Source organism: Fundulus heteroclitus, chromosome 22, assembly GCF_011125445.2.
Source record: "Fundulus heteroclitus isolate FHET01 chromosome 22, MU-UCD_Fhet_4.1, whole genome shotgun sequence".
Taxonomy (NCBI): Eukaryota; Metazoa; Chordata; class Actinopteri; order Cyprinodontiformes; family Fundulidae; genus Fundulus; species Fundulus heteroclitus.
The window spans coordinates 27,494,812-27,517,259 of NC_046382.1; the positions used below are offsets into that span (position 1 = coordinate 27,494,812).

The 22,448-nt window shown below is 42.6% G+C and overlaps 2 protein-coding genes across 5 annotated transcripts in view; one reads left to right on the top strand and one right to left on the bottom strand.

Annotated features, from left to right (window-relative positions):
• The window catches only part of mgmt (O-6-methylguanine-DNA methyltransferase), a 303,909-nt gene that overhangs the window by 162,713 nt on the left and 118,748 nt on the right, over nucleotides 1-22,448 (bottom strand). The gene's annotated exons all lie outside the window — the stretch shown is intronic.
• The window catches only part of LOC105927313 (EBF transcription factor 3), an 89,010-nt gene continuing 70,671 nt past the window's right edge, over nucleotides 4,110-22,448 (top strand). For all 4 annotated transcript variants that reach the window (XM_012863996.3, XM_012863999.3, XM_012863997.3 and 1 more), the window contains exons 1-6: nucleotides 4,110-4,240; nucleotides 4,622-4,778; nucleotides 5,097-5,160; nucleotides 5,324-5,379; nucleotides 7,344-7,417; nucleotides 9,244-9,312. In XM_012863996.3, the coding sequence (XP_012719450.1) occupies nucleotides 4,110-4,240; nucleotides 4,622-4,778; nucleotides 5,097-5,160; nucleotides 5,324-5,379; nucleotides 7,344-7,417; nucleotides 9,244-9,312 (551 nt within the window). The remainder of the gene's footprint in view (nucleotides 4,241-4,621; nucleotides 4,779-5,096; nucleotides 5,161-5,323; nucleotides 5,380-7,343; nucleotides 7,418-9,243; nucleotides 9,313-22,448) is intronic.

Here is a 22,448-nt window from a genome sequence, read left to right on the forward strand (position 1 = left end):
CTTATTTTTTATTTTTTTTATTTTCGCCATTTCAAGGAGCAGCGTGAACCGCTTATGAAGCTTTGGTAAATTAGAATCAAGATGAAATTATTCGTTTCTTTGCAACAATATTAATATTGACCGCTATTTGTGGAAATAAAAAAAAAAACGACGGCATTTTTCGACGCGTTCACCTTTTCTTATTCTGATAAAAACGACGAATGCGCTTAAGTGGTGTTGCTCCGAACAATAAGTGCGCTCACCATATATAAAAATTTTTTCCGCCCCACAATGACTTTGGAGTGATGCGTTTACTGTAGGCGGATTTGATTAATAATAAATCGGAGGAAAAAGAGAGACTTGCTTAAAACAACCCCTGTGATAAAGCAATGAGCGATCTACCACGATGGGTGCTAATAAGCCCCCCCCCCTCCCCTCTCTCTCTCTCTCTCTCTCTCTTTTTTTTTCTTTCTTTTCTTTTCTATCCTTCCTCCTCCTTCCATCGCCAATCAATCCATTAGGAAACAATGCAGGTGAGCATAATGAAAGTGTTGTCCCAATAAAGTGCATCGATGGACAGCTGGGCAGCGGCCGGCTGATTGACTTTGCCTTGACATCTGGGAGGCCCGCTGGCCCCTGGCACGCGTAGAGGCTGATGTCGCCATTTACATGCAAATTTAAGGAGATCATGAGGGCCTCGCCCCGTAAATTCACACACGCAGAGACACACACACACACACACACACACTCACAAAGAAAGAAAGACGTCACCCCTTCAGTACGGAAGATGCGCGTAACCCTTCGAGTCTGAAGGTCTTCCGAAGTCACCATGTACATCTTTTTGTGTGTGTGTGCGTGTGTGTGTGTTGTTGTTGTTGGGAGTATTCTTATTATTATTGGAGGAGTTTGGTTTGATATGAGTCTTCTGGCTCAAATCTTTGGGGGCTCGTTCATTGCGGTCACTGAATAGAAGAGTGGAGATCAGCCGGTCATTTAAGAGGGAGCGCAAAGTCTGGCTCCAACGCGGGCCAAGATGCAGGAGATCAAATATAGTTTGCACTTGTCACCCACCACTTACCTCCAGCGTGCTGCTGAGGAAAGGCGTTTTTTTTCTCTCTCTCTCTCTCTCTCCCTCTCTCTCTTTCTCTCTCTCTCTTTCAAATAATGAGAAGGATCCCCTTGAATCCACGCAAGTTTCCACGCATGTAAGCATTAAACCAAACAAGGGGAATCAGCTCCCCCCTTTTTATATATATATATGTATTGTTATTATTATTTTTGATGCCATACCATTTCACCTAATGATGGAGAGCGCATTTTGCACGGTGCAAAGCCCACCGCGCAGATGATCCCACAGAATGAGCTGAGACGGATTCAGGCTCCGCGCATGCAGCAGCAAGCAGCAGCAGCTGACTCCCTCTCTCCGCGTCCAGATGGCTCCTGCACACAGATTTGCATTCATTTTCCCCCCACCACCCTCCTTTAATATCTTCTGAAATAGCGGGGGGACAGCTGCATTTGTTGTCAAATACGGTTTAAAACTCCCTTTCAGGACAGCATCGTTACCTACGTGACGGGTGTGGAGATCCATTTTCCCTCTCCAGTCAACAGTATCAGATCTAAGAGGATTTGTCTCAAAAGTCTCCCTAATTTGATAATCAGATTTAAATCGCCTCGGTGCGTGTAATCAGGGGGTTAAGTTCTAATAAGCGACTTGAAACTGTGCAAAAGAAAAAAGAAAAAAGAAAAAAAGAAAGAAAGAAATGCAGTCTGCACGACAGACAAAACATTTGCATTATGCGGCTCCTTTAAGAGCAACAATATGATTAAAGCGTCCCATCTGAGGTGTCAAACACGTTTTTCAGCAAACTGAAAGTAGAATTGATTGTAATTTTTTTTTTTTTTAAGTTGAAAGAAAAGCAAACCTTTATTTTGTGACTGAGCAATTTGGCCATAGATTTTGCAGAGGTGAAAGCAACAGCTTATAATTCACTTATCTTTGGCAGCAGCTATTAACCCTCAGCACCAGCTAGATAGATTGCTCAGGATATAGCACACATCTCTCTTCCTCGCACCCTCCCCTTCACCCCCCCCCCTCCTCCCCCACCCCCCTTTTCACCACTAATGAACCGAATTGCTTGCTTGTCCCTCTCGGACAGAGTCGGACATGTAAGGCGGTTGGCCTCTTTAAAAATGATTAAGATGTTTCTGATTATTACAGATTTTACGGGACGTGCATGAAATAAGAGGGAGGGGAGAGGAGCCACGGTTGGGGAGGTGGGGGTGGGAAGGAGGGGGGTGGGGGGGGGGTCTCCTGAAAGTTGGTCTTAATACTCTCCGTGATTATTTCACTGCAAAAAACAACAACAACAAAACAAAAAACAAAGTGAAAATAATTAAATAAATACATATCCAGCGTCAACAATTGGGATCGAAATTTCACAGATTTTCAGCGACATGAGACTTGTTATTTTTTCTCCTCAACTTATTAGCGCAGTGGAATTAATAAAAAAAAAAATGTTTTATGCAGGAAAAATAGTGGCAGGTTGTTTAAATTTCTCATAGATTCATAGTATGAATCTTTGAAATGAAACCTGTTTTTTCTATATGATAAACTAGTAATTGGATTTATTTATTTTTTATTTGAAAACATATATATATATATATATATATATATATATATATATATATATATATATATATATATATATATATATATAATATACGTGTTGTTAAATATAAATATGAATGAAATATTATTTTGGCCTGAAACGCTTCCAGAACATCAATGAACCAAAAACTTCATAAACTTCACATGTAAAACAAAACAAAAATGCGGGGGGAAATTTTTACCACAAATTTTACAACACGATTCATCGTTTTTAATCATCTGAAAATAAAGCAAACTTGCGATCATTAGGCCATTAAAAAAACAAAACAAAACAACAAAAAACAAAACAAGAAACCCGAAGTCTGAGTTATTAATTTGCATTTTTTATTATTAAAATTAACATTATCACACAATCCCCCCCCCCTCCCTTAATATGTCTGTTGATCACACCTCGCTTGAATTGTCCATATCATTAAAAAAGTCAAACTCACCGCATATAGGGGGCCTAAGCAAGAAGGGGAAAGGAAAAAAAAAAAAGTGGAGCGAGTGAGTGTTCTCGTGCTGCTGCACTAAATGGGCTGCACCCGCGGAGTGGAGCGCCGCTGCCTGACAGGAACCGTCAGCGCTCCATATATGGTCAAAAGCCCGCCCCTTTCGGCGTCACGTTCTGACAGCGCCTCTCCCGTGGGTTTAGAGTTTTGGCTCCCGGGAAAGATTTCAGTCCTCGGGGAAAGAGGGCTTAGTTTTGCATGTTCCCATCCATCCTGCACGACGCGAAAGGGGCCCCCTTATCCACCTCTCCTGTGTACGAGGAACACCTCCACTGGTGATCAGCCTTTGCCTTCGTGTGTTTGTCTTGCGGAGAAAGCAGCAGCAGCAGCAGCAAGCAAGCAAGCAAGCAAGCAAGCGAGCGAGCAAAGCGAGCAAGCAAGCAAGCACCAGCAGCAGCGGCACCTTTTTTTTTTCCAGGAGTGGGGCTTGCTTTTTTTTTTTTTTTTTTTTTTTTTTTTTTTAATTCAACGAGAAGTCCTGAAGGTTTTGGACGCGGGCGCTTCAGGGATGTGGGCACTTTGAGAGCAGCAGCATCATCACCCGCAAACACAAACAACTGCCATCGATTTTTCTCTGAATAGCACCAAAAAAAAAAAAAAAAGACAAGAAAAAAAAAGAGGAACAATAGCAACACATACAAAAAAAAAAAAAAAAAAATCTTGTCTATTGAACAATTCACTTTTGCAGTCTGTGGATACCGCTCTAACTAAGTACAGCACTTTGAGAATTGCTCACATCGGACGGACTGAAGAGGGAGGAAAGACCTGTGGACCGGGCTTTTCCCTTCGCAAGTCTTTATCCCGCGAAGATAAAAAAACCCTGAAGGATAACACGCCTGGACGTTTATTTCCCCTTAATTTCACAGGAGGCTCTTCTGTCTCTCTCTTTTTTTTTTCTTCATTTCTTCTTTTTTTTTCTTCTTCTTCTTCTTTGTCATCTTCTTCTATATCCACGCAAATTGTCCTAAATGTTTGGGATTCAGGAAACTATACCGCGGGGTGGGACGACGATGAAGGAGGAACCGCTGGGTGGACTGAACTCGGTCCGCTCCTGGATGCACACAGCTGGGGTGGTGGACGCAAACACAGCCGCCCAAAGGTACGCATGCCAAAAAATGCATCTGATTTTTTTTTTTTTTTTTTTTACCCCCGCACGCATTCAGCTCCTCATCATATCGACCCCTCAATCCCCTGAATACTCTGTATCAATTACGGTCTCCCAATAAAATGCCCCCCCTTCGGCTTTTCGCTACTTTCATTACATCAGATTAGCCATTATTGTGACAAATCAAGAAATCTCCCCCCCTACACCCGTTTACACTCCAGCGCGCTTCTTCTTCTTCTTCTTCTTCTCCTGCATCCTCAATGTTTCCCCCCTCTCATCAGCCTCTCCATCATCCAGTGGTGTGTCCAACCGCCCCCGTCTCTCCTCCGGTGTCCGGTGCTTTAACCGAGATGGTCTCTTGTTTTCTCCCCGCAGCGGTGTCGGCTTGGCGCGGGCACATTATGAAAAGCAGCCCCCTTCCAACCTCAGAAAATCCAATTTTTTCCATTTCGTCCTGGCGCTGTATGACAGACAGGGTCAGCCCGTGGAGATCGAAAGAACAGCTTTTGTGGACTTTGTGGAGAAAGAAAAAGTAAGCACTAAATTTATTGTCACCAATGTTGCCATTTGTGAAACAAACGCGTTTCCGACATTATTGTTCTCCATGACGAGGAATGGGTTAGAACACGGGAAGTCACGTGTAATATGGATTTTTAAAAATTTTAAATAAAAAAAAACTTAATTGACGTATGACAGAGGCGCTTTAACCGCTAATATAGTTCTTTCATACTCAGAATAAAAATAGATTCATATTTCTATATTTACATTTAATAAAAACAAACCCAGTTGCCAGTGATGGAAAGCTGTTTTACTGATGCTGATTTTCACAAACTGCTGTTGTCTTCTGCAGGAACCAACCAGTGAAAAAACTAACAATGGAATACATTACAAACTACAGTTATTGTACAGCAACGGTGAGTGAAATCCATGATAATATTTATAATACTTTTTTATTAGAAAATGTTGATATTTTTTTAGGTGAACTTTGTTTAAATTCTCGTTGTTATTTACCAGCTAAAATAAATAAAAAATAAATAAAAAAACTCTTCTGAAGTGCTACTCTTCTTTTCTCCCCAGGCGTCAGAACAGAACAGGATCTTTACATACGATTAATCGATTCCATGACGAAGCAGGTAAGCTGTGTGTCACACTTTGTTTCTTTTTACGCACAGCGCGAAACCTTAACGCGCCGTGCAAGTCGTCATCCAAAAAAAAAAAAAAAAAAAAAGAAAGAAGAAAAAAAGACAAGAGCGAGGGGGGGGGGAAACATAACTACACTTATAGCACAGAATAAAATCAAATTATCTGCAGTGATCAGAAGAGACAGCATCCATTTTGACTGTTTATGTTTGACCGTATATTATTGCCAGACTCCTAAAAGTCAATGTCACCCTGGAGTTTTTTTTTTTCTTTTTTTTTGGCCTCTTTGTAGGCTCAGTTTGTCCAAGCATTAAAAATTTACGCACCACCTCTGCTCTGTATGATCTGATTTGACTTTTCTCGCAAAGAGTCAGAGGTGACGCTCTAAACGAGTTTGGAAATAGTGTTTTACATAAATATACGGGGCTTTTCTTTTTCTTTGCAAAATGAGCTTAAAGCCTAAACGCACGCTGCGGACTTTGAATCCAGAGTAAAGTCGATTACGATGAAGGGACAAATAAATATAATTAAGTTAAAGCGTAAAAAAAAAAGCCGCGTACACGTGCATATATATATATATATATATATATATATATATATATATATATATATATATATATATATATATTAGCCTTTCATTTTCTTCCTGTTTCGTTATCAAACGGGGGGGAGTTTAGATAGAGCCGTGAAGCTTGTACAACATTCCTGCGCGAATGATCCGAGTCAATGACGCAGAACAAGCAATTTATGGATTTCTGTTACTGCAGCTGCAAATAGCGACATAAATCAGACCAATATAGATAATCGCCAGTTACAAGCAGGCAAGAAAATACTGCAAAAAGCAGTAAAAAAAAGAAGAAGGAAAAAAAAAAAAGAACATGCAGGTCAAACAAGATATCTTTTATAACGTGAGTGATGCGACCTGGTTTAGATGTGTCACTCTTATTTTTTTCCCCCCTTCCAAACCCGTTTTATCCTGTTGGCCTGAAGCGTGCCAAGCGATGATTGAATTTATTAATGACAGCAAAGCGTAAATACGCAATAAAACGCCCCCCCCCCCTCCCACCCCGTCTTATTATTATTAGTAGTAATATTATTGCTATTATTATTTGTTGCATCATTTTATTTTATCAACGTGGACTTTATTCTGTGTATTTATTTAGTTCCCATTTGCACACTGTATCTAAGAGGGAGCGAGGGGTGGGAGAAAAAAAAGCGTCTATCCTTAGAAATGGAAGAAGGAAGGAAAGGAGAGGGAGGGAGGGGGATCGGAGGGAGGGAGAGAAGAGCGGCAGAACTGATAGCTCCACGCCATCTGTTTCAGCCAATGCTCAAAAATTACTCAACCGTACCGCCAGACACCGCTTTTTATCCACAGAAAGATCATTGTTAGCGGCTCAAAATAAACAACAGATTGCCCATTAACACTTTCCCCCAAATATCCCCAGATTATAAGCATATTGATGACACTTCTATTGGATCTCTCCTCGTGAAAAAAATCTCTCTGTGTGTCTGTGCGAGCCACAGGATATTACCGAGATTAATAAAAAAAAAAAGAAAAGAAAAATACAGTTTATAATTGGGTTACATCTACAATTACTAAGAGCCTAGATTGTATTTTTTATTTAAAAAAAATATTATTGCAGACACTGAAATATAGTTTCTACTATTTATATTGGTGAAAATGTGTGTTTTTTTATGTTTATTATAATTAAAATATGTTTTGATCGGAAATAATTCCTAGCACATGGGCACCACGTTTCCTCTTCGGTCTGATACACTGAGCTGTGGTTGCATGATGTGTGTGTGTGTGTGTGTGTGTGTGTAAGTGTGTGTGTGGTTACACAGCAGAAGCAATATTATTAAAAAAAAAAAATCTAAAATTTAAAAATAAAAATGTCTGTGTCGTCAAATAAATTAATATAATTTCTTTCTGTCTCATTGTGCTTATAACAAGGCCATAGTTTATGAGGGTCAGGACAAGAATCCAGAAATGTGCAGAGTTCTTCTCACTCATGAAATCATGTGCAGGTAAGCATAAAGTCTATTTTGAATATTTCTATTATTGTTTTTTTTTTTTTTTCCCCACCCACCACCTCTCCATACGCTGTCTGTTTGGCAAGAATCAGGAAAAAAATATTATTCTCTCTCCACCCAGTAAGTTTTGACACTTTTGATGTGATGCAGCAGCCTAAATGGTTCTGTGGTCCTTCAGCAGCCACACACACTGAGAGAGGGAGAGAGGGAGAGAGAGAGAGAGAGAGAGAGAGGGAGAGAGGGAGAGAGAGAGAGAGAGAGAGAGAGAGGGAGAGAAAGCTGCTGTCATTTCCAACTTTGATATGATGTGATTAGACTTTGATACAAATATGACAGTGAAAATGAACTGGGTGTCTTTTTTATTGAATGAAAATTGACATAACCACACAAGATCCGATTTCTTTTTTCTTCTTCTTCATTTAATGTGATTTCTTTAGGAGCTGCGTGCCACTGTTAATGTTCTGTTATGCATAAATGCAGCATGCAGTGCATTCTCTCTGTGTGTTTTTTTTTTTTTTTTTTTCATTTTAGCACAGAGTCATTTCTCGCTTGATCCCACCTGTCAACACTGATCAGCGAGCCTTTTAGTGTCATTTAAACCACGTAAATCTCAACAGCTCACGTTGCAACCCGCCCATTCATCGGTGTCACTGATACTAAAAGGAAAAAACTCCTTTTGTTGTTATTGTTAAGGCTCAGCGTGAGCTCTGTGAACACTGAATTTGGATACTGTCGGTTAACCTCTCCTTTGTTGCACCCTCTGCATTGTTCAAGTTTGCTGGTTGGGGAGCAGGAGCAGCATGAGAGCTGAGAATGATTTGTCCTTTTTCATGCATAAACTCATCACTCACGCTCAATTTATACATGCATCCATCACTTATTTGTGACACACTGAATATGCTCGTGCTGTAGGGGTAATTTTTTTTTTTTTTTTTTGTCAAGAGGAAGTGCATTTTGCTGCTGCATAAAATAAGTACTAGCACCCATTACTACATATATAAGAATGGTGTTTTGATATATCGCCTAATTCTATCTTTTTTTTTTTGTTTTCGCCCCGGCTTGTTTTGAATTACATATTTTTTCTCCTTTAATGCATCCCAGCTATAAAGCACACCTTTAATATTGCCTCTTGTAAATAAGGGACACTCAGATAGTGTGTGGTTGACTGACAGAAGCTTTGTTTTTCCTCCTTGCAGCATATGGCATAAATCAATCCCATTCACATATGCTTCTATGTTTTCATCTCAAACGGAAGCCGAGATGATGCATTTGTTTGTTGTTGTTTTTTTTTTTTTAATGCACTTCCTGATTCCGAACCAAAGCAGTGATGGGCAGCAGCTACAGCTATATAGTTTTTTTTTCTCTTTTTTGTTTTATTTTTACAGATAGGAGAAGGACTGGAGCATGTGCTGGAAGATAGATTAGTGCTTTTGAGGGCCATAATTGATAAATGCCCCGCAGAAATATTGGTTGAGGGTGGCACCTTGCATCTCCCTCAGAAATAGCAGCTTGGCAATTAGAGGTAAACAAAAGCTGAAGCTGTGAAAAGTGACTCCCCTGCCTCCTGGCCCGGTCCCCACTCCCCTCCCTTCCATCGCTAAGCCAAACAACACAACATGTTGTTTTCACCATTTTTTTTTTTTTTATCAGCCATCAGCATCAATGGGATTGGGTAGATTGAGCGGAGGAAATCTCAAGGCAATGTCTCACCACTCTGATGTACTTAGCGAATAAATGTTCTGATATTTAGCTAATTATTCCTTGTTTTTTTAAAAGAAAAAAATAATGAAATAATAAAACCATTTCCTCTGTGTCTGCAGCCGATGCTGTGATAAGAAAAGCTGTGGAAACAGGAACGAGACCCCGTCAGACCCAGTCATCATTGACAGGTAGGCTGTGTGTGGCATTCTGCATGCGTGTGTGTGTGTGTGTGTGTGAACAGGTAATGAGTGAGTCACACCGACTAAACGGATGAGTGACTGAGCGCTTGAGCTCCCTCCTGGTGTACCAGTCTGGCCCAGTTGGGCTGACTTGCATCTTCCAGCGCCACAGTGTGGGAACGGCGGGGCGAGTCTGTGCGAGCAGCTGAGGGGCGTCTTTCCCAGGTAACCTGTGCGCCACCGAGGGGGCGGTCACCACCTGGACGGGGTCTGTTGGATCACAGGTGGTCGAGCCACCAGAGGATCACGCTGGGAACCCGTCTAATTAGCTCGCTCTTATCTGGCACGCTGTCGCATCTTTATTTCTGACAGTGACGCCGTCAATAAGAATTGCTCTTCATCGACTGCTTCCCTCCTCTCGGGTCGGCGGCGGCGGCGAGCTGGGGCCCACGCCACTGGAGTCTTGTTTTAACGGGGGGGGATAAATGCTTTTATGGCTGCTGGTTTTGCTCCCCACCTGAAGGGAAGTGGCGTCTCGCACATTTATGTTACCCTCAGAGCTAAAGAGGGAGAATAAACGCTCCTCTCTACAGGCTATGACGTTTCTTTCACACGCCGGAGCACCAGGCCCCGGTCAGCGAGGGGGTTTGTTTAGGTTCAGCATATGTGTGTTTGTGTGTGTGGATGTAGAGGTGATGCAGGGGGCTGCAGCCTGAGCGTCAGATCTCAATGTAACTCTCACCGCGTAGTGAGGGAGGCAGCAATGCTAATGTTTGACTAGCCGGAATCACTGTTTGCTTAGCGGAGAATGCCTGGTATCTGACAGAGGGGACAACTCTCTTATTAGTAATCAAATAGGGCTGAGCAGTTGTTGCTGCCACTCCACTCCAGCGGCTTCTCATGCATCAGGAAGTAGGAGCCGGCTGCCCTGGGAGCCTGGATGGATTACCAGGGCTACTGCTGTCTGAACCCCCAAACTCACACGAGGCACACACACACACACAACGCACGTCCGTCAACGCACGCTCGGACGGGGACACGAAGGCAGCGAGAGGCGCGCTCCCCTCGCAGGCATCCGCCGCGCACGTTTTCTATCCGCATGTTGTTTATCCCGCCGCGGCCGGCTGACTGTCGCGTTTAGTCCTCCGCAAAATTCAACGCTTCTCTGGTCCCACTGTTTGTAGGCATGGGGGTTTGAGTCGTAGGAGCGTTTGCTTTAATGCCGTACACTTCTGACGACGTTGCTCCCAAATCCCACGTAAAGATAGTGTCGTCGCGGGTATTCGGTCGCAGAGAGAGTGACTCGTGGTTAAAATACCAAAAGAGGGGAAGCTTTTAGACCTTCGAAAAAGACAAAGAAAGCAAGGTCCTATTCGTTTTTGAACACGGTTCTGATGTGGTAACTTAGAAACCATTTATGAATCAGTATTTGCTGGAATAACCAGATTTTCAGTCAAAGGTTTTAAATGCCTTGGCATGGGTTAGTTTCCCCAAGTTTCCCCCCATTGATTGTGGGTTGAGGTGATCACCTAGCTAGTACCTCATGCAAAACGGGAACTAAAAGTTAGTGAAATATTCTTGAAATGAGAGTATATGCCCTTAATTTGAGCAGGTAAATGAGATTATCTGTCAGTGGTATGCGTATTTTGACGCCCAAAATAAGGTAATTAGATATACTACACTTCAAATAAGAGGATGGAGATGAGTTGTTCCTATTTTGAGAGCAAAAGTCTTATTCCGTTGGCAGATGGTCTGAACTTGCCTGCTCAAATCAAGGACAAATAAGCCAATTTCAAGAAAAATTGTACTTACTTTCAGTTCTCTTTCTTGCAGTGCAGTAGCTTTGCTTCTTGTGTTGAATGAACTGGAATGGCCGTCATCTAGGAATGTAGATTTCAAAACAATTTGCAGGGGTCACTTCATATTTTTGAGACTGTGATATACAGTATATTATATATAATGACTGCGGTGGGATTCAAGTAAATTTTTTTAGTTTCTTGATTTTTATTTACATTTGAACACTTTTTTTTTTTAAATAAAAAGAATCTTAGGGGTGTGAATAATATCAAGCCTAGGAATTGATATTTAAGCTTCAAAACTGCAAAAAAAAATGCTTCTGTCATGTTGTTCTTGCAAGTCCGTTTAATAAGATGTCAGAAAAAGTCCTTTTTTTCATTTGCATGGAGCACTGAGTAACACAGAGCTGCCTAACCCCACCAGGTGTTGCTGCACACTACTGGTCAGCTGGCTGAAGGAAGGTTCCTACATGTCTTTCTTGCTTCCATGAAAGACAACTTGGAAAATATTTAGAGGTGTAAAAAAAAAAAGAAGATGCAGACAGTAAATGTAGGTTACACATAACATTATCATCATTCATAGATATTTCATTTTAGCAGCAGTAGAAATAAATATGGGTTTAAGTTTGAAGTGAAACACATTTGATTAATTCAAACATGTTTCTTCTAAACCTTCGGGTCGACGTCGGTAATCAGCGACTGAAGAGCTACATTTATTAGCTAGACTAAACGGCAAATAGTAACTCTTTGCCGGATTTCCGGCTGCTTTCATGTTCGCTCGCTATTGTCGCCGCCTTTTTAAAGTTTCACCGCCATTGTCCCTCATTCTTCCCGCACAAAGCGTGTAACTTAAGTACAATAAGCGAAATGAAAGCATGTAGAATTAAAGTCAAGAAGAAGGGGTGGGAAAAAAGAGGGAGGGAGGAGGGGGGGGGGGGGGGGGGGTCGAAAAAAAAAAAAAAAAAAGAGAAGCGGATGGATATTGTAAGCTCAACCGGCTCAGGGAGGGCTCGGATTTTCATTGTGACGAGCCTGAATAGGAGCAGAGTATCCCTTTCCTTGCACAATGAGTAGCTCTGTTGAAACACAAAAGCATATGTTCCTCATTAGACCCTCCCATTGTCTCCATGTCGTAACTATGAGCCCGTCAGCTCACCCTAACAGACCCACGCAGGTTCCCAGTGACTGGGGCAGGGGGGGGGGGCGGAGGAGGGGGGAGAAGGTCGTGGAGAGAGGGGCGCTTGTGAAAGTTTGCAGAGTTTAGCAAGAGTTACAGACGTGACCCGAGCGCCGAGCGGGCTTACTTACTGCGCAAATTATTTGGAGCGGTTACTTGACTCTTCCTGCGGTGCATATGGTTAAGCTTTTAGTTTGAGCCCCCTTGTTTTACAGCCATTTCTGTTACATCTGTCATTTTCTCATGCACATCATTAGAGGCACCTGTGCTGCGGTCGCTGCTGGCAGAAACTGATTATTTCCAATTGAGTAGAACATAGCTGAGTGACATAAACCTAGAGGAGAGGTTTGATTGTTGAATCAAGCATGTCTCATCTGTCTAGAATTACGGCATGAGAGAAAGAGAAGAAAAAAAAAATAAAAATACTGAAGAAAAAAAAAAAAAACTGCGAGCACTGCCACATTTCGTTGAGAAACAGTAGCATGGCTGAACCTTAAGAAACAGATTTGGAGTGAATCATTGATGGCTTTCACTCTCTGTAACATTTTCCCAGATGGTACGAGGGGGGAAAGCGCACACAGCTAGCTGGCATCTAGCAAGACATTAACTGGCGTTCCCATGGATCTGGCATATCCAACGGAGTTTGGGAAACTTATCATTCCAAATGTGTCCTATTTTCCTGCGGTCAAGCCAGACATCTGTTTACCCTATTTTCTCTCCGCGTTTTGATACAGATTTTCACTCAGATTTCTGAAGAGGAAGGATTCTCTTAACAGAAAAAGGAGAGAAAAAAAAAAAAAAAGAAAGAAAAATAATTGTTGGTTAGATATTGGCCCAACAGCTGTCACAAAGTTTCAGCTCTGCTTTTGGGCTTTAAATATTTCAGCAATTAGACTTGATGCCCTTACATTATTCATCTTTGTTTTTGGACGACGAAGAGTCCTATTTTTGACAAATTCTTGCGGCTTCATGATACGGGCGAGCCTGCGTGCTTTTCTCACGGTGTGCGCAAAACCACAAAGCACAAAACAGCATCTGATTACTTTTATTTAAAACAGAAAGGCAACAATTATTCATACCACTGCTATAATATCCATGTATTGGTTATTACAGTTACAGGAATATTTTCTATTGCATTTCTTTATGGTAGTATTGAGTTTGTGGCATAAACATGGAAGTCACAAACATAGAATAAAAACCTGATAAATTAGGAAATTCCGTCTCGAGTGCCGATTGTGTTTATTATTATAACATTGTTGACAATATCAACATGAAAAGCTGCCATTAGTGGGGCCAACTGCTCAGTTGGTGACCCTACAGAAAACAGCCCTTTAACACCGGTTAACTTAATAAATTAATGGGGGGCGCCCTTTTAGTTTAAATGCTTTGCTCATCCTTGTTTTTGGTGACTAGAAATATTTCCAAACAACCAAATTTGTCTCTCTTGTAAGCAGAAGAAAAGTGTAGCAGCCATTTTTTTGGTCAGATGACCAGGAGGGGACAGCAACAGGTGGGGGAGGGACGTTACTTGCGCCGCTCTATGCTCCACAAACCCCGATAAAACCCCGGTCACTACGCCACACTCTCTGTTATCTCATTAAAAGGCCCTTTAGGAATGGTATGATGGATAGATTTAGCGATTTAGAAACGGCAACTTTTTAAAACCTTTTCAAACGTTGACGTCAGCCTGTTCTAACATTACACACACAGTGTTTTATTTTTTTTCACTATAAAAAAAATGTCAGTAAGTAATATAAATGTTTTCCTTCAGACATAAAATGTGAAAAAAAAAAAATATTCAAAGCCAGTTGGTGCAAGAATTAGATTCATCTGGAGACTAATTGTTGTGATGTTGCTGTGGACACATCCCTTTCCAGTTTGCATAAATCCAGCAGAGCTGCAGATGCCACTTTTATAAGTTAATGGTGCTTTAAAGTAACTGGGGGAGCAGGTTTATTTAGTCTGTAATTTAAATCTTGAGAGTTATAGTGATGAGGTACCCAATATCTGATTAGATGTTTTCCCCCCCCCCCATTTACAGTGCACCCAGCATATATCCCAAACATAACTTAATTTACGACGATTCTCCTGGTCTGGGATCAGTCCTCACTCTTCTGCATATTGACTTTGTCCTCTCTTGTGTGAAAGACTAGATACATTGGCCAGGCTCACGCATGGGTTTTGTAATACGGCGGCACATGTTGTTGAAAGACGAGAGAAAATGACTCATTCTGACTGTCGGGGTTCAAAGGTCACGTTTAGCCTGGGAAAATTGGGTCTTTTTTTTTTTTTTTTTTTTGGTTGTTGTTGTTCTTTTGCCGGCAGAAATCAGACAGACAGAGGCAGAATGTGGTGTCAACGTGTGAATTCTGGTTTTATTGTACGTCCGAGAGGTCGGACATCCTGTCTCGATTTTCGTGGCTACTCGCAAACAGTTTTTGGATGAGAGCTAAACACGTCAGCTTCATTTTTTTTCCAGTGGTCACAGCACTCCATTTCACTTCCTGTCATAAAAGGTCAAAGAGCGCTGACCTTTGGAGTGCAGCCCAGCCACTGAATAATTCATGACATTGACTTGTTTTTTCCCCTTATTTTTCCCCCTTGCTTCCTTTTTTTTTTTTTTTTTTTTTTTTGGTCAGCACACATGGCTGTGTAGTGGGAGGCTTTTATTCATTTAGCTCATTTATAAAAGGGCCTCGCTGCACCTGTTTGTGTGTTAATGCAATTAAATTTTGGCCTAATGTAAATTTTGCTTAGCTTTCTGTTATGTCCCTCATTAGGCAGCCTGTATTTTCTAAACGACTTTGCGTTATCGTTCATTTGCGGGAACACCTACGAGGTCATTTCCCAGAGTGCACTTGACTTGTTGTCAAGTTGTTTACCAGAAAACAAAAGGGACCGCCAGCCTCAGAACGTCTCACGAGCGGCCTCCTAAGAAACAAATCGGGGGAAATTTGCGCGCTCCCATCTGGTTTTTTGCAGAGCCGTGATTACCTCCGAAAGCTGAACAAATGCCAGTATTTATAAGGTCAGCCCTTTATGTGGAAATGCGATGTAAATGAGAATCAGCGAAAGGGGACATTAAACAAAATTAAATTCATTGTCTCCTTTAATGTCATTTACATTTTTGGCTAAGCCCCGGACTGTCAAAGAGGATTTCTAAAACCATTTTAATTGCACATCAGCATTGGGGAGAAAAAAAAAAGTGGGGGGGGGGGTTGTATTTCCACTGTGCAGCTGCCTTGATAACCTGCGAAAAAGAAGTGTGTTTATGAAGTACCTAAATGACATGTTTTCACCGCGTCTGCACAGGGGCAATTAAGATGGCAGTCAGTAGGTAGTGTTAATCTAGCACGGTGCTCCCGGCGTCCTTAATGAAAACGATGCGGAGAGTCTTTATTTTATTTCGTCATTTATTCTCTTTGCATTACACCTTTAAGTTGCGGCACTTGAGTTGCAGTGTTTCTTTTTTTTTATGGTGGGGCCATAAAAGCTGTTAACATGTATAGGAAGTGCCCTCTTATTATATTTCTGCACGCATGCAAACACCTGCGAACGCCTAATTACTCGCGACTTAATAACACATTCAAGTCGACGTCGTATTTATGGACGCGTTTGGCATCGTTCCTGAGACAGATGTGAGCTGGGGAACTGGGAGCACAAGCCGGCCACCCCTGCTTTTAAGCCGACGTGGTGTTCGAGTGAAGCCTGTCTCCTCCCGGGGTTCCAGAGCAGGAAGAGCAGGAAGTGTTGAGAACGAAAGCTGTACTTTGGCTGCTCTCCTTTGGCTTGCACTTGCCGAAAAATGAAACCCAGACCCTCTGTGCAGCCCCTCAAGAGCCAGAACCTTCCTTCCCAGGGCTCCCAACCATCCAGGATTGGGTAATACTTGTTCACTAAGCAAAACATTACCTCAAATTATTCTCGCCCTGTTCCCCCCCCCCCCCCCCTTATTCCCTCCTCCCCTCGTGTCGGTTTTTATCGCAGTTTGTAAATGTCAAGACACGTACGACGACGCACAGTATAAATGATATTTTCCAAATTATGCTCACATGTTTGGGTTCACATGAGTGGCGGCTGAATGTAACGTGGTGCCTGATGCTCCCGCGGGACGCCCACCTCACTGGGGTAGGATTCCCCAGTGGCATCAGCTAATGGCAAGACTTGACAACAGCAGAGAAGCCGGGGGTGTTGTGTTTTACTAGCGCTGAGCAGGGGTGATGACTTTAACATGTGTGCAGAGAGAAAGACGGAGACGTTTGTGTGCTTGGTGTGTGTGTGTGTGTGTGTGTGTGAGTGTGTGTGTGTGCTGTGTTAAAGAGAGAGGTGTGCAATACGAAAGAGTGGCGCGGGCCAACAGAGCGACGGATTCGGCTCCAGCTTGACGGCAGTGAAAGACGAAACATGGTTCCACATGTGTTGAGAAAGAGCAGTCCATCTGTCCATGGAGACAACCCCTCCTCCTTCACCAACACCCCCCCCCCCACACACACCATCCCCCCCTTCCCCTCTTTCCTTCTCTCTTCCTTTCCTTCTCGTCCACTCTTTTACTCCCCTGGTTCAATGCTGACAGAAACAAGGCCAGAGCTGGGGTGATGAGATGAATGCTGGGCCAAAAGCAACACTGGACCTTGTGTACACACACACACACACACACACACACACACACACACACACACACACACACGTACACACACACACACACATACACGCGCCCGCACACCCAGACCCTGAAGAGGAGTAAGAAAAGGTTGTAGAGAGATTATTTGGTATTTTGGTATCTGTATCATATTTCTACTTCTATATGTGGTTAAAACTTTTCAGTTGTAATTTAACCCCCCCCCCCCCCCAAAAAAAATAAAATAAAAAATAAAATCAATTTGAAGAAAAGAACAGGGATTGTTAATGGGTAAAGAAAAAAAACAATACAGCGTTAAACAATGTTGGGATAAGAACAAGCTCCAATTAAAAGACGGTCCGGCTGGGGTTTATTACTTTTAGCCAGTGACACCGCCGAGGGAGGGTCCGGGGTGTCCACTGGTTACCCCAAGAAATTAATGTTTTTTCATGCAGGAATAGAGTTGAGAATTTGTATCGATATGCTTTCTTTTTTTGTTCTTTATTAATTATCTGTCTCTCACTCTTGGCCCTGCCTGCAAGTGATATCACGGCCACATAGTTACGTCAAAATTCAGGATAGTCGCTGCGTTTTAAGCGACGATCACGACGCCTTGCACAACGTTGTAGCTTATAGAATCAGCTGGTTTTTGGTTTATAGGTGCGTTCTCTATGGACGCGTTCATAAAGCTCCTGAAACTCTGTTATGGCTTATGGTTTTTGGTGTACCATCCGTATAATACGACTCATTGTAACTGGTGTGCTGCTACTGCAGCTTATATGAGAACGGTTAAGGTTAATTGTGCGGTATTTGTGTTTGTGGGACTCTGACTGTAAGCAGTGAGAAATGTAATGTCGAAAAGAGTGATTAAGTAAAAAAAAATAAACTTTTTCTCATCACTTTTACTAAATTACTAATAAATGTTACTACAAAATATTAGTTCATATTGCCCATTCCTGAGCTTGCATTATTGAGCTGAACAACAGTTTATTTAGCACACTCTCTAATTCAGCTTTATTGCGGTTCTGAGGGTGTGTTTTTTTTTTTTTCATGCAGTAGTTTGGTCAAATTGCCCCTGATTCTGTGAACCGATGTAGGTCACTCAAATCTATGTTTTCCTTCTGCAAAAAAAATGTCTGTTTTCTTTCTCTCGGTGGGTTCTCCGTTCTCATTCAGCCCTTATTAGGTTTCCCCCTAATTGTCAAACAAACTGTTGGGTCAACCTCAGTCGTATCTGGCCGTAAAACAGCACATTAGGCCCCGGCGAGGGATATATGTGGTATTTCATCGGGAGACGGAGTAATGCTGGGGTTTTATGGTTAAGTACCAGTTCACGCCCACGCCATTTGTTTCGCATTAGAGCGAAGGTTTTGTAAATCAGATCAATATGTTCGCCGAGATGTGATTCCATGTTGGGATCTCCCGAGTCGTTCGTTCCTCCAGTATTTTTCTTAGGGGACTGGTTGTCGATGCACACTCTTCCCCTCCTTCGCCCTTCCTTCCCCCCCTCTCTTGTTTTTTTTTCTTATTTCCCACCCCTGCTAGTCCCTCCCTCCATCTTCACCTCAATCTATTTCCATTTTCTGAATGTAGCAATTTGTAGCGTGACACGGGCGAGATTAGGATGGGAAGCAGTCTGAAGATTTCATCGGACATGGTCCTGCTCCCGCTGGCGTGAGGTCACAGGACAAAAATGGGGGTGGCGGTGGTGGGGGATTCGGGGATAGGGTCATCAGTTACCTTCGGGGGAAACGAGCTGGTCTGCTGGCTGCTCCACTGGCCCCCAGGGGTGCCTGGGATGTATCGGAGGAGAAGGCCCCAGAGAAAGAGCCCTGCGCCGGTGTCATTTATTAAAAGTGACAAGTTATTTCTAACTATAGCTCTGTTTTTATTGTTTTACAATGCTGTCATTTGGAACGGCGGCCCACTCTTCAAGCATCACAAACAAGTGATGAATGAACCAGGTGACCGGCTTTTTCATTTTTCATTTTTTTTATTTTTTTTAAAAACATGCTCAATGCATTTAAGGGCCACGTGTGCATAGTTACATCATGTAACGTATCTTGTTGCTCTGTTGAAATTAAGCAAAGGTGCAGCTTTAGTGCAGATCGGAGCATATGTTAAGTCTAGAAGAAATATTCCAGCTTTCGCCTGTTTTTTTTTTTTTCTTCTTCTTTCGTTTTCCAGGACATTTGTTCAGTAAATTAATAACAGCTTACAGTATGAATCTCAAGTTGACCTCTGCTTAATCAGTTCCAGAACATGAACGAACTGCAATAGCTGAGCTTTTCCCTTGCTCTATTCTGCACTTTCTTAATGAAAACCCCACTAATAATGGAGTGTTTATTCAATGTGTGACCAAAGCACCTTTTGGAGGGTCACAAAGGTACCCCCCCCCCCATCCCCCACTTTTTTTTTTTTTTTTTTACAGCCTGCCCCAAGTGCGTTAATGATATATGACAGAAATTTCCTTGTGCTGGTTCAGTGGCAAGAAAGGTCCTGGCTAGTCTATATCAATCCATCTGACTTATGTTCCCATGTCTTGAATTACCGCTTGATGGAAACCTGCTGCGGGCTTCTCTCGCCAATTGAAATCAGATCTCCTCCACAGCCTGGTGTGATATTGATCCATATTCAACACCCAGGCTGCGGATCGATCAGTATTGATTTACAATAAAAAACACTCCTCTGCTTGTTCAGCACTGCGATCAATACTTTAAAGCAAAAAGAGAGGGGGGGAAAAATGCAAAAAGAAGAAAAACAGGATCTGCACTGTCCAGCTGGAATTTATATATATTTATATATATATATAAAAAAATATGAGGATCTTTATTTCATTGGAGGAGCAAGAGTTTATGTGACCAAACCTTAACCACTCTGGTAACCCTGCAACCCCTGCAACGACTCTCTCCTGCGATGTAAGACAAACCAGTAAAAATGGTTTTACAGGACGATATTTCTATAAGGACCTGTTTACTGAAAAAGAGGCGTGTCTGTTTCCGAATTAGCGGCACATCTGCACTGCAGTCTGCGAGCGCTAAAACTGTCACATCAGATCTGTTAGAGAGCTGAAATGGAATGCCAAAATTGGTGGATCACTTTAGCTTGATTTCGGCGTGTTAACACAATGACATGATTTCCTGTGGTTGTGATATTAATTCATTTCTCATTTTCCACCCCACCCACCCACACGCGCACACACACACACACACACACACACACACACACACACTATACACAGAGACAAGCTGGGTCCAAGCCTCCCACACGTTCACCATTAGGGCCCGGTGCAATGCTGAACACGCTGGAACAGGCCAAGGCGACCCAGTGAGCTCCGGCCAGATCCACTTTCCTCCCTGTCACATCTTAGTCCTAATCTTTCGGACTTCCTCTCCCCTGCCAAATAACTGTTCCCATCCAGCAGGTCCCAGCATTGGCTCGGGCTGCCAACATCTGAAAGTTATTATCCCCAATCTCTGACATCCAGGAGTTTACAGTTATATAATGATGGGGAAAACCACATGTCCCCAGAGGCAGAGAACATTTTTGAGATGCCTCCCCATCTGTTTTTGGGGGAGCTACCCATTTTGGGCAAAACTCAGAATGGCAGGCAAGGAGAATTTTTTTTTTTTTTTTGTAATCTTTCAGTGTTGTTGTTTTTTTTTTTTTTTTTTCAACAACTGTAACAGGCCGGTCTGGGAGTCATTATATGGGGTGATAAAGCAAATCCAATTGGGTCAAGTTCCCTTCTACGCGGCGCTGGTGGCATCAGCTCTCCCTGCCTCACCGCTCGTCCCTGACTGTGTAAGTGGCGCTTGTTTGTTTGTCCTAGAGAGGCAGGGCTGGGCTGGGGTGGGGTGTGGGGTTGTTGGGGGGTGGGGTGGGGGGTACTAATGCAAGCCCGGGGGGCCAGCCAGGTTGGAGGCGACGGTAAACCCGAGCTGCCCTGTGTAGCTGCGCTCCCTTGCTGCCGGCTCGGCCTTGTTTGGACTGCAGCTCCGGTTTGCTTTCTTAGAGGGAAGTTGAGCCTCCGTAATCACTGAGCCCTTCGCTCGGGTGGGGAGTGCAGCCGAGGCCAGAGGGAGTGATGACATAGGTCCGCAGAGGCCTGGCCCGGTCCACCCCTGCTGCTCTTAGCATATTTATTTTCTCTTCCCATTGCATGGTTTAAGTCACAGCGTATTATGTTCGGACCTCGCGCACGTGCATAAGGCACTCAGATGTGATGAGGTGCATTGAGTAAGCCGTGGGCTTTGTTTTTACTAATAAAGCTAGGGATTATTGCCTTGCTGACCTCAGTGTAAACTTTATTAGTCTGTTAATCACATACTCTAGTTATGAAGCAGTCCTACCTGCCATGGGAGTACTTATACATCCATACAGTTCAGGTTATTGGGGAACTGACTAAATTGCACTCAATTATTAAAACTCCAGCCACACAACTTTGGAGATTTTCTTCCGTTGGTATTTTTTTTTCGTTTTTGAAAAAAAAAAAAAAAGCTGTGTCGACAAGGTCGCTGGGATTCCAACCAACAACGATAGAAACGGTTACTCCACACCAGCAGGTGGCAACAATGTGACTCTGTTGTGATACTTTCTGTGTATTTAGATGCCTCCAGCATCTCTTTTTAGAAAGAAATCTAGCAACAGCTTTTGGTGTTATCGGAGACTTGTAGCTTCTCACGGGGAGGCTTGTATCGTTTGTACTCTTCTCAACAAGCGGCCATCCCTCCCAGCTGTGCTCAAAGCACGAGATGTCTACCGTTCTACGATGTGGTTATACTGCACATACGTGAAGCCACCTCCGGCTAATCCTCCAGAGTCCACCAAAGTGTCCCTTTAGGGTCACTTTTGCTCATACCAAAAATCAGAAAAGGGAGAAAGGCAGGAGTCGTGACAAACCAAAACAACTAAAACGAGAAACCTAATCTAGAGTTTTCAGCATATTAAGGTTGGTTTTATGCTCTTTGCGTCTCTTCCATTTTCTCTCTCCAACAATAAAACTTATATGCAAAGTTATGCAAATTAGGCGACGACACCATGTAACAACTTCTAGAAACTAACTGAGATCCTAAATGTAGTTAAAGTAGCTCAAGGGTAAAGACTCTAAAAAAAAAAAACATCTATAACACGTGTTTTCTCCAGTACTGTATACTCCTACCGATCAGTCATTACCTTCAGCTTGCAGTTGAGGTTATTAAGTGCAAACAGTGTCAGCATAAACCTAGACATATTTGTAGAAAAACAGCTTTTGTATACTATAGTATAATATATCGTAGTAGTGGGCAAGTTCAGGCGGACCTCAGCATTATGGCTTTTTACTGATCTCCAGATTTCCAACCCGCATTGATGCAACTCCTCCATTTTTTAACACATACATATGCATGGCTAAAGCAGTGCTAGGCTAAAGATTCTCCTAAAACAGTTGCAGCTTGTTTTCTTTGACGTCCCTTACCCTTTGTCCCGCAGCTTACGTTTAAAGTTCTTTGTGAAAAAGAGACAGAACAAGGCGAGACAGATGAAAAAAAAATGTTCCATTCGTGGTGGTTCCCAG